The following is an 11617-nucleotide window of genomic DNA, read 5'->3' as shown; positions in this document are numbered from 1 at the left end:
TTAATTATCCAGCTGGCACAGAGAGGCTACCCCTCGGTTTATCCAGTGCTTCTGGGGCCTGTCTGTTGGTAGTTCAATGGACAGGACGTAGTTGGTGGAGTGGCCCGTGGTGGACAGGATGCCTCTTCGGGCACTTGTTTTGTAGACTGGACACAGGTAAATGTTCTGATGCAGAAACATCGCACTTTCCCCGGGTTTCAGCCAAATAATGGGCAATGGGTCATAGAGGATCTTGGGGAAAGACTCCCCAATCTGCTTTGTTTTCCTGTCCCAGCGGGCACCTTCCAAGAAGAGGCCTTTTATGTAGGCCCCATCTTCTGGGTTACTCTCCATGACCGTTTCTTGGGTGGTTACCTGGAAAAGAGGAAGCTGTAAGTTCTATTACCTGCCATTTCCCTAGAGTGGGGCAGCATTAAGAGATGAGAAAATCTGCTGCAATGTCTGCCTTTCCCAATATGCCTTTCCCAGGACCCTGGGACTTCTGTGATAATACTCCTGCCTTCGCACATGGACCAGGTCTGATTCCTAGTCAGCACAGTGGGCATAGGGAATGTATTAAAGTAGGAGTCGGGTAATGTGAGGGGTTAGACTCACATGCATGCTCATAAAACAGTCCTCTGGTGGGGAGAAATAATGCCTGGATTTGTAGTTTTTGTTAATGTCTATGGTGTAGGTAGTCAGTTTCAGGCTATGAACTATGTAATAAGGAGCTACAACTCTGGTGAGTTGATATGGGCCAGTTCCAGCATACCATTGTTTAGGTTCCAAGGTGGTAAAGTCAAATTTCTTCAGTTAAGCACAGAAAATGGTCTAAGTGCAAGAAGATGAGGAGTGGTGTGGATTATAGTGAACCAGAGATCACAAGCTCCATTTAAATTCATTCAAATTGTAAACTTTTTTTTTTTTTTTACTGTGAATAGGATATTTTTCTTATTTTTACTTCTAAGTACTTACTGCCAGAATAGGAAAAGGTTACTGATTTTTGTATATTTAACCAGGATCCTATTACCTATCAGTATTCTGACAGGTGTGTTTTTAGAGTCTTTAGGATTTCTAGATATGCAATTATTTCAACATCAAAAAAGATGGTTTTATCTTTTTTTCTCAAGTGTTTACCCCAGTTATTTCATTACTTCATTGCATTAATTTCAGATTCACATTGTCTTCAAAGACCATCAGTTTCATTCATAAACTAGATTAAGACCTGGGCAACCAGTCTGCAACCTCTCAACAGATGATCTTACTCTTTTCTCTCCATGTATGGGCAGAGTGATATTTGATTACTGGACATTCCTTTGACTTCACTCCTAGCAAAGGACTACCCAAGACCAAATGAAGAGTCCTTCCAAAGGAAGAGTCCATCATGGTGAATAAACAGTAGGGGAGGGTGTTTTAATTTTTCTTGGTACAACGATGGCAGTTTTCCTCTGGAAAGATTCCTTACATATCTATATACAGAGACAAAGCCTTGGGAATCCTCTGGCTCTGTCAGGAATAACTTGGGAGCTATTTTAAGTTGTGCTAAATACTTGTACCATCTCAGAAACATTTGGGCCTTAACCCATCCAAATGTTTGGACTCCTTAAGAAACAGGCAACACGGCTTTCCCTGGTTGGTCCCATGAGCTGGCCTAACCCAAAGCACTTCTACCTCAAATTCAAATCCGATGTGGTCAATGGGGATGGTGTATTTCCGGGCATAATTCTGAGAGACACCCGTCAAAAAAGACTGTGTGAAGTAGAATCCAGAGATCCAAAAGACCACAGGGGGCCCATGGTCAATCCATTCCTGGAGAGCCACAGAAATAAAAATTCAAAATCAACAACACATAAAGATAGTTCAAAGGCAGATAATGTAAGTGAATCCCATTAAGAAAAATGGTTTTTCTCATTTTTCTTAAAACAGGCAGCCCTCTAAGTTTAGCTGATATTTTCCCACTTGTGAAATGAAGGTACAAAGATACATGTTTCCACTTTAAGGAAAGCATAGGTACAGGCTGGTGTCAGGAATATAATAGAGACTGGCAGGAACTGTAGCAGTGGAAACTAGGTGCCTTGCCTAAACTGAGCAACAGCCACCCATCTCATCATACTTGCCATTCAGGAATGTAGGCCCATTGTTTCAGGTCTTCCCTTTTTTAGTAGGACAAATATCTGGAGTTTTATGTGTAATTCTTCAATGTTTACATGCCAGCGCAAAAAATTTAAATTACCAGGCAGCCAAACCAAATATATCTACTAGTTGAATCTGACCCACGAGCCACCAGTTTGTGACATATATTCTAGTTCCTACTCTTGTCTCTATAGGCTACAATCTTTCCCAAGATTCCGAAAAATCTCCCCCTGCCCCCTCTCCCCACTGCAATGCTGGGAAGATTGTCCCTAGTAGGTGCTCGGTCCATTTCAGAATGTCCCCTCCACCTGAATGAGCATGCCAGGTGCCCAGTGACCCTGATTCCCAGGTACCTGGAAGAAGGCCAGGCGGGCCAGCAGGTCAGCCACATAGCCCCCCAGTGGCTTTAGTGATGGGTAGGACTTGGCCATCCACATGGCTGGCACTTTACCCACGATCATGCTACTGAAGACATCCTCCAGCTCTGAGGACATCAGGACCTGTCCTTTGATGGCTCGGCCAAGATTAATGAGGCTTCTGCGAACCACTTTGGTCAGCCTGCAAGAACAAAGGAGCTCCTCAGCCAGGCTCTCCAGTTTTATGCTACCCAAGTACGCTGATTCCAGGTTTCCTTTCACTTTCCTCCACTCTTTCAAATGTCCTACAAGCGATATACACTCATGATAGATAAATTATAAAGATGAGAAAAAAATTAAATCATCCAGTATCTCATTACCTAAAGATAACTTAGATATTTATTTTCCCATATTTTTCTATATTTAAATGTTCATTTTTTTTGTATCTGTTTTTCTCTCTTCGCATATAGGGAGCATCTTCTCAACTCAATAGAGAACTAAATCATCTTTTATCATGACTGCAAGTTATTTCATTTTATTGAATTATTTCCCTATTGCTAGAACATGTTAGTTCTAGGTTTGTTGTCACTGTAAACAACATTGTTGGGATCATCCATCCATATCAATCCTTGTGGAAACTTTTAATGATTTTCCTAGTAACAGTAGAATTTCTGGGTCAAAAGGTAATACAATTGGGGTGCTGGGTGGCACAGTAGGTTAAGTGTCTGACTCTTGGTTTCAGCTCAGGTCATGATCTCAGGGTCAAGAGATCAAGACCCATGTTGGGCTTTGCACTGGGCATGCAGTCTGCAGTCTCTCTCCCTCTGTCCCTCTACTCCATGCTTTCTCCTTCTATTTCTCTCTCTCTCTCTGAAATAAATAAATTAAAATTTTTTAAGGTAATACAGTTTTAAAGGGTTTGTTCCATATTGTCAAAGTTGTTCTTTTTATGGATTATGAGGTCCATGCCTGAGAAAAGGCAGCTGAAGGGCATCCTGAGAAATGCCAAGATTGCCTGTCTCTCTCTCTCTCTGGCCTCTCTGTTATGAGACCTAGCCAAGCCCAGAGGGAAGGCACCTGAGAGTGCCAAAGAACATGCCACCAGAGAGAACTTGTCACCTCCAAAGACTTTTGGAATGCCTGCCAAATGGATACAAGAATGCTCAAATACAAGAAAGAGATTCCTAGATGTGTAGTCACTAAATATTCATATTAAGAGGAATTTAAGGGTCAGACCTTTGGTGCATGTGCTTTGCTGAGGAGTCAAGGGGGAAAGTGATTATCTGAGGCACGACACTGCAGACCTGTAGCTATTACACCTAACGACCTACTTGCAAGAGATTTTTCTGTTTTTTAACTATGAACTCTGCTAGTTTCAAGGTTTTCATACCCAAGGAGGGAACATTTGCCCCAGAAGACACATTAATGGTTCCCCTGAACTGGAAACTGAACTGTCATCTAATCATCTCGGGCTTCTCATATCACTCAGTGAACAGGTCAAAAAAAAGTACGGGGGGAATGTAAGAGTGTTACTCAATGTGATTAATCCTGACCATCTTTGGAAAATAAGATTGCTGTTACCCTGTTCTCTTCTATTGCAATGACCAGTGGGAAAGGCTAATGAAGACCCCTGCAACTACCAAGAAAGAGCTCCAGTGACCTTAGAAGAGGGAAGCCATGAGGCTTAGTATCTGGATGAATGACAACTCTCCTCCCATCATGCCAAGGTATCTGACTCACAGCAGTGCTGATACATCCTAACTCACAGCCTGTACTTTGCTTGGTTCCCCCATATGGCTAGCTGTCTGTTGACTCTAGAGAGTAATCCTAAGACTGGGAAGACAAGGAATTTTTATTTTTTTAAATTTTTTTATTTTTTAAAGATTTTATTTTATTTATTTGACAGAGAGAGAGATCACAAGTAGGCAGAGAGGTAGGCAGAGAGAGAGGAGGAAGCAGGCTCCTTGCGGAGCAGAGAGCCCGACGCGGGGCTCGATCCCAGGACCCTGAGATCATGACCTGAGCCGAAGGCAGCGGCTTAATCCACTGAGCCACCCAGGCGCCCCGACAAGGAATTTTTAAATTATTTTTTATTTTTTTTTTAAGATTTTATTTATTTATTTGACAGAGAGAGATCACAAGTAGGCAGAGAGGCAGGCAGAGAGAGTGAGAGGGAAGCAGGCTCCCTTCAGAGCAGAGAGCCGGACATGGGACTCGATCCCAGGACCCTGAAATCATGACCCGAGCCGAAGGCAGCAGCTTAAACCACTGAGCCACCCAGGCGCCCCCCGACAAGGAATTTTTATATAACGTTCTTAGAGTTCTCTAGTCCTTCAGAGTCAGGGCTGTCCCTAAAACTGAGCAATGACCAAAGAGGCAAAAGAGAGACAGTTAACAGATGAAGAACTGGGAGCAGTAGGAACGTTGGACTTGAAGGCAGAAGTGATGAGTTTTCTCATTTGGCACAGATGGTCTTTGAGAATCCCTTCAGTTTTATTTAGAAGTCAAATCAAGATATCTATTGGGCTCTATGCTATATACAGTAACTGGAGAAGTGAGGAGGGCTCGAGACCCTTAGTCCCATGGCCAGCCATAACAACCCTTCCCTAACTCTGTGGTTGGGGTAATGGGATAAACTTCTCTCCACCACTTTCTCTGTTCATACTGATTTCACATATTGGCTAAGTACATGGGCTCTGGGATCAGACAGCCTGGGTTCAAAATCAGTTCTGTCACTGAATGACTATGTGACCTTATACTTAACCCTTCTAGGTCTCAGTTTTCTCATCTGTCAGATGGTGGCAGAGGGATTGCCAACTGTGCATATTTCAAAAGACTATTATATGGTTTGAATGCAAACACATGCATGGTGCTTGGAGCCATACTTGGCACTAAGGGCTTAAGAAAAGTGGTTCTAACAGTTACTTTTACTATTAGCCTGCTTGGTATTGGTTTTAACCTGATTTTGCAGGTGTCATATGAATGGATGAGTGAGAATGAATAGAAAAAATGATTTCACAGTAGGTAAACACATGCTGGGATGGTCCTACTTATAGCCCTCCCTATGGGAGGGGCAAACACAGCACAGCAGCCCTTATCAAGTGTACACATCTGTTACTGCCCATTAGATCATACCCTACACTCCAACTCCCAGGATTCAAGTTCTCAGGATCCAAGTAAGACCATCTGGCCCACCTGTTGAATCTGATGAGCTCCTGCCTCAGGACGGTGTTCATGGATTCCTCATAGACCACAGGATACAACTTCGCAACCACTTCCAGGTCAAAGTCATTGGGAAGCTTGGAGAGTATGTCCTGGGCCAGCTCTTCAATCACTTCCTTAAAGCACAGACGGTAGAGAGGTGAATGAGAAACAAGGCCTGTACATTGTGGTTTTGTCTGGGTAAACCTGAACCAATGGGCACTGGTCTTTTTAATCATAGTCTGTATGATCTTCCTGGGAACTTTCCCACAGAAGCCAACTCTGCCTGGCGGAAAGGAGGGCCCTTACCTCTCTACTGGTCTTTGGGAAGGTATCACCTCTTGGCCCAGAAAGCAAAAGAGCAGAGCCATGAGAGCCCTCTTTTCACACCTGAAGCAAGGGCCTGAGGGCTAGGCGGGGATTCCTGCTCTGTCAGGTAGCCTCAGGGCAGAACTGAACCCTGCCAGCTCCTGTCTTTAAGGTCAGCCCTAGGAGAGCATCTCCCACAGCTCCCTCAGCCATTGTCTCAGAACCAGTTCACAGTACAGATGGGATGCTTGCTCAGTGCCAGTGACAGGACAGGACACCTGGGAAGGTAGTAGGCCATTCCTCAGGACTGAGCAAAAATAGTCCAGGGCAATGGAGTTGGCCAAGTGGAGAGGGGACAGGCCTAGAACAAGAAGGAGTAGGACCAGGCTGTGAGAGAGGCAGAGACCTCAGCCATCCGGTGGATCTGAGAGGCTTGGGACATGCACTTCCTTCCCTCTCCTCTCTCCTATGAGGGGAATTTCCATCCCTAAACTGAGACCAAGCAGGCTGCTTTATCTTCCTACCTGTTAGCACTTATGGCACGATGAGCCAAAGCAGAAACCCACAGGTGAGAGGGCTTGAACATGGGTTAGCTCAGAAGGTGGAGAAGGGAAGGAAAGGATAGGAAAGAAGAGGGTGTGGCGGGGTCAGGAGATGGTGGTCCTGGGTCTGGCTCTGCCTGAGTTATGCACGCTATGAAGCAGGTCTCTTCCTTTCACTGGGTTCATTTCACCCTCTTCTGTAGACTGAAGATGAGGGACCAGGTCTCCACTTCAAAAAGTGTGCACTAACTGCAAAAGGCACCCAAAATGACTGATTCTAGGTGTTTCTAGGACATGGAGCAAATCATGTTGAATCACATGATGAGAAAGTCACTCTCTTTCCAAGTTTCAGCCACATTTCACTTTTCATTCTTCTCAAGGACAAAGTCTCAGACCAGTGCTAATTAAATGCTCTGTAACACTGGCCGAGCTTCCCCTTTCCACAAGGAGCCAGCGGGGCCTCAGCAACATCATCTGCAAGGAATCTAGTAACTTTCATTAGCTTTCATTTTCTTCTTTGTGGCTGTCGTGACTTTATGGAAATGACACTGGGTTTCCATTTATGGCACTGATGAGCAGTTTTAAATGAAATGTTTTTCAGCAAATGAGATTTAGTTTTAAATATTACATATATGGAGTATAGATGATATATGGGTATAGCAACGAACCATGAGGGGTATCCGGAAACACTGGTGTTCTTCCAGCTCTGTATCTGAGGACTCTTAGCAGGAAGACTCAAGAACCCATGTCCTCACTCAGGGATCTGCCAGACCTCCCCTCTTCTGCTTCCCTGGTCATCAGCCATAATCCTGTGTGACCACCAGGTGGAAAAACTGCCTGGAGAACAGCATTATGTCTCCTGCCCCACACCTGGTTACCTGAGGGGACTTGCCACTCCCTCCTGACTGCCTAGGGAGGGTCAGCAACACCCCTTGAAACAGCTGGTTGGTTTCCTGGTTGTCCTTGGTGATGTCAGCGTTCTCATGGAGACCAAAGACTTCTGGGTGGGCTGTGATGGGTAGGTTCCTGAGATAGTCGATATACGACTGGAAAGGAAATCTTCAATTGACACAAACCCAGGTTCCCTGGGGTCCCACAGATCACTCAGGGATGGGCTGGACCTAACCCAAGCAAATCACACTGGGTTGGTAGCACGGGTCACACCTTCCCACCACCCCACACACCAACCACCCTCTACACACACACACATGGTAAACACCAAGCTCTTCCTCATACAATTTTCTGGGGTGTGAAAATGAAGGTAGAGGTCTGAGTATCTCCCTTCCCACCCCTAGCTTCTCCTTGTTTCCTCCTCATAGTTCTGGCTTTGCATTCAGACAGAACTGGATTCGGATCCTAGCTCTATTGCGAACCTATTGTGTAAACTTGACCCCCCAGTTTCCTTATTTGTAAATGGGAAGATAAGCGAGGTTACAGAGGAAGGGGCCTTGGCGTATACAAGGTGTTCAGTAAAAGAAAGCCCTTTTCAATCTCTTACAGATTCCATTCTATTCTTCCTGTTCTTATTCTTCCTTCCAGTTTTTCTGTCCTTCTCCTCTGACTACCTTTTGAACCTTTGTTTTCAAGTACCAATTCCCAGCCTATTTACTGCTTAAACCCTCATCTTAGCCATCCTTCCCCTTAAACCCCCAAGATGGACCCCACATTCTGAAAAGACCTTATCCATCAAATGCCCAGTTTCCATTAAACAGTAATAATGTCTCTCTTAGAGGCTTTTTGGAATATTAAAAATAGCTTATGGACCTAAGTCAGAAAGCCCAAGGCTACCTCTGGGCCCTCCTTGCTTACACTGCAGCCCCTAGGCACATGGGGATTGCCGAGCCCCTCACCTGGTAGGGGCCATGAGGAGGGACATAGTAAATGTCCCCAGGAGCGAGACAGTAATGATCCTCTTCAATTTCCTTACAGTAGAACGTGGACAGAAGGGACAGCAGGAGACGCCTGTCTTTGTCATCAGTCACTCTGCCTCCGTAATTACATTCCCCTGGGGACAACCAACAGGAAGATGATGAGCCCAGGGAAGGTCATAATGAACTTGGTCATTAACCTAAAACAGGATTCTTCCAGCCAAGGAGCTCTGCTGAGAAACAGGGTTGCTGAAACCAATGCTCACCTTGGGATGACACCAGGTCTTTTTGTTATTATGTTTGCTACAAAAATAGTACGTATTAACCATATGAAATATCAGGAAGCAGAAATAAACCGAGAGAAAAACAACACAATCACCAATAATTCCACCAGAGGTAACTACGAATGTTTAGGTCTCTTCTTCATGTGTCCGTGTATGTGTGTATACGCACGTGAAAGGCATTACAGAAAGGTGGTTCAGGGCAAGCACTCTGGCACGAGACAGTCCTGGGTTCCAATTCCAGCAATTTCTCATCCATCAAGAAGCAGAGATAATTGCAGTATCCATTATACAAGGTTGTGGTTAATAAAGCTTATAAAACATTTAGTACAATGCTTAGCACACAGAAAGCATTCAATTTATTATAGCTATTACAAATACATATATATATTAGAAAATTGAGATTATCCCATACATCCTGCTTTGGGATACTCCACCCCATTCATTAATATCATTTGCTGAGACTCAGGTTTCTACACTCAGATTTCTACAAAAAGAATTGGGTAATTCTTTGGAAGCCACATCAAATCCTTCTCAGTAACCCCATGACACATTTTCTAGCTGGTCCAGATTCCACAGTATATGGGTGCCACCTGGCATTTCGTAGTTATGGACAACACGCTAGTCTGCAGGGAGGAAACACATCTGTATATATAGTGTGGTGACAGCGGGCTCATTTCCAATTCCAACCATTCCAGGAAGACGCAGGTCTACAGACAGGAAACAGGAAGTAGGCCCAAGTTTGGGGCGAGACGCCTCTTGGTTTTGGAAGGGTCTAAATGTCTGGGAGGAGGACCTGGGTAGTTGATTAGGGGAGAAGTAAAGGTCTAAAGGGAAGTTCATACTTCTTGAGTCATTTGAGCCCTGACAGAAGCTATTTTTTTTTTTTAAGATTTTATTTATTTGACAGACAGAGATCACAGGTAGGCAGAGAGGCAGGCAGAGAGAAAGGAAGGGAAGCAGGCTCCCCGCTGAGCAGAGAGCCCGATGTGGGGCTTGATGCGGGGTTCGATCCCAGGACCCTGGGACCACGACTGGAGCTGAAGGCAGAGTCTTTAACTCACTGAGCCACCCAGGCGCCCCCTGACAGAAGCTATTTTACCTGTGGACTTTTCCAAGCCTTTAGCAAAGCTCAGTTTGAATATTACAGCTTGTCCTGGCTATAAACAAATTTTTAACTCACTGAGCCACCCAGGCGCCCCTATAAACAAGTTTTTGATAGCACTATATTAGATATAATAATCAAAATATGACATTAAATAGACAGTGGTTTTTCCCTCACTGAAGTCAGTGCGGCAGAGCTGAGGGCTCCCAAGAGGGAACCCAACTGAAGGTTAATCTCAGGCACAGAGTCATGGGGCACTTCCTTATCAGTGAAATTTCCTGCAGGCCTTGGGTTTTATGTTTGTTTAGGAAGGTGCATTTCTTGGGGCCTCTGGGTGGCTCAGTTGGATGGGTGTCTGCCTTCAGCTCGGGTCATGATCTCAGGGACCTGGGATCAAGCCCCACGTTGGGCTCCCTGCTCAGCAGGAAGCCTGCTTCTCCCTCTCCCTCTGCCTGTGCACACCCCCCCCCCCCCGCCCCTGCCTGCTTGTGCTTTCTCTATCCCTCTGTCAAATGAATAAATAAAATCTTAAAAAAAAAAAAAAAAAAGGAAGGCGCATTTCTTTGTAGCTACTTATGTGTTTATTCTAGTAACAAGAACGTAAGTTCCCACAGGCACCAGGATGTGTTTTATCTTTTCTAAGGTCTCTAGTCTCCCTGCTCAAGGGCTGGGGGTATCAGATTAAGAATGTATTGACTTTGGGCCTTCTCATTTGATAACCACTAACCAAAAGACGAGATCTGTCTCTTTGAGCACTGTCAGAACAGAGTTGTAATGATCACCTGTATCTGTTTTTTTTTTCTTCTCTACCGCACATATAGGTGGCAGGGTCCCTTGCAGGGGGCAGGGTGTGGGAGACGAGTTCGTGTGCATTTGATTCCTGGCATGAGCTCTTCAGTGCTATCCCTGTGGCCGTGACCACACACGTGTGTCCTGACACATAGCATCAAGAGTCAGCGGAGCTTTGCCCGCTGTGCCCCTGAGAGATAATAGCAATGAGCACAGACCCTTGCCGATTCACACTGGACATGCAAAGAGGGTGAGAAAAGGACCTTTGAAGCCTTACACCCTTGAGATGTGGGGACTGTTGATTATCTTAGCCTAACTAGTCCATCCTGACTGGTACAGGGTGGAAGTGAATATGCTCAAGCCGGCTGACACGGTGGGGGCGGGTCGTCTTACAGCTGCTGACAGTCCCATACCAAGACCTTACCCCAGGGCAAGGACATATTCTTTCTGCTTTCTGAAGAAGAGCCTTGGCATGTGACTCTGAATGGCCTGAAATGATAGGAATATGACTCAGTTCTTTAGAGAATTTCTAATAGTCACTGCCTTTATGCTGTGTGTGTCACTTGGGGTTTTGTTCAGAAGACAGTGTGCTGAGGTAAGGTCTGTGTGACCTTTTACAACTGAACTTGATGATTACCGTGAAGCAAGATTTCTCAGTCCTAGCACTGTGAACATGATGCCCTGGTAGTTCTGTGTGTGTGTGTCGGGTGGGGGGGCTGTTCCATGCTTTATAGGACACTGATGCATGGTTAGCAGCTCCCTTGGCCTCTACCCTGTGGTCCCCTATTTAGTGGCGACAGCTCCAGATGTCGCCAAATGTCCCCTTGGGGGGAAACACTGCCCTTGGTTGAGAACCACTGCCCTCAGGCCTCAGTCTCATCAGGTATAAAACGCGGTAGCTAAAGTGAGGCTCAGAAGTTGCTATGGAGACTAGGTGTGACGACTGCGTATACAGAGCGCTTGGGTATGACTGGAGAAAGGATCCAGCCAAACTCCTGAACATACGGAGCTGAGGAAGGAACTCGTGTGTAATCTTGAAAATGCCCAGGGTTTC

At 45.3% G+C, this 11617-nt stretch overlaps 1 protein-coding gene across 1 annotated transcript in view; it reads right to left on the bottom strand.

Annotated features, from left to right (window-relative positions):
- The window catches only part of DNAH3 (dynein axonemal heavy chain 3), a 184499-nt gene continuing 172882 nt past the window's right edge, over positions 1–11617 (bottom strand). Inside the window, exons 56-61 of the mRNA XM_045992949.1 lie at positions 8371–8525; positions 7399–7566; positions 5664–5806; positions 2466–2670; positions 1651–1788; positions 1–354 (exon numbers count right to left, since the gene is read on the bottom strand). Coding sequence (XP_045848905.1) covers positions 1–354; positions 1651–1788; positions 2466–2670; positions 5664–5806; positions 7399–7566; positions 8371–8525 — 1163 coding nt within the window. The remainder of the gene's footprint in view (positions 355–1650; positions 1789–2465; positions 2671–5663; positions 5807–7398; positions 7567–8370; positions 8526–11617) is intronic.

This window comes from Meles meles, chromosome 21, assembly GCF_922984935.1.
Source record: "Meles meles chromosome 21, mMelMel3.1 paternal haplotype, whole genome shotgun sequence".
Taxonomy (NCBI): Eukaryota; Metazoa; Chordata; class Mammalia; order Carnivora; family Mustelidae; genus Meles; species Meles meles.
The sequence above is the reverse complement of the archived record's forward strand: the minus strand, read 5'-3'. Positions and strand labels throughout refer to the sequence as shown.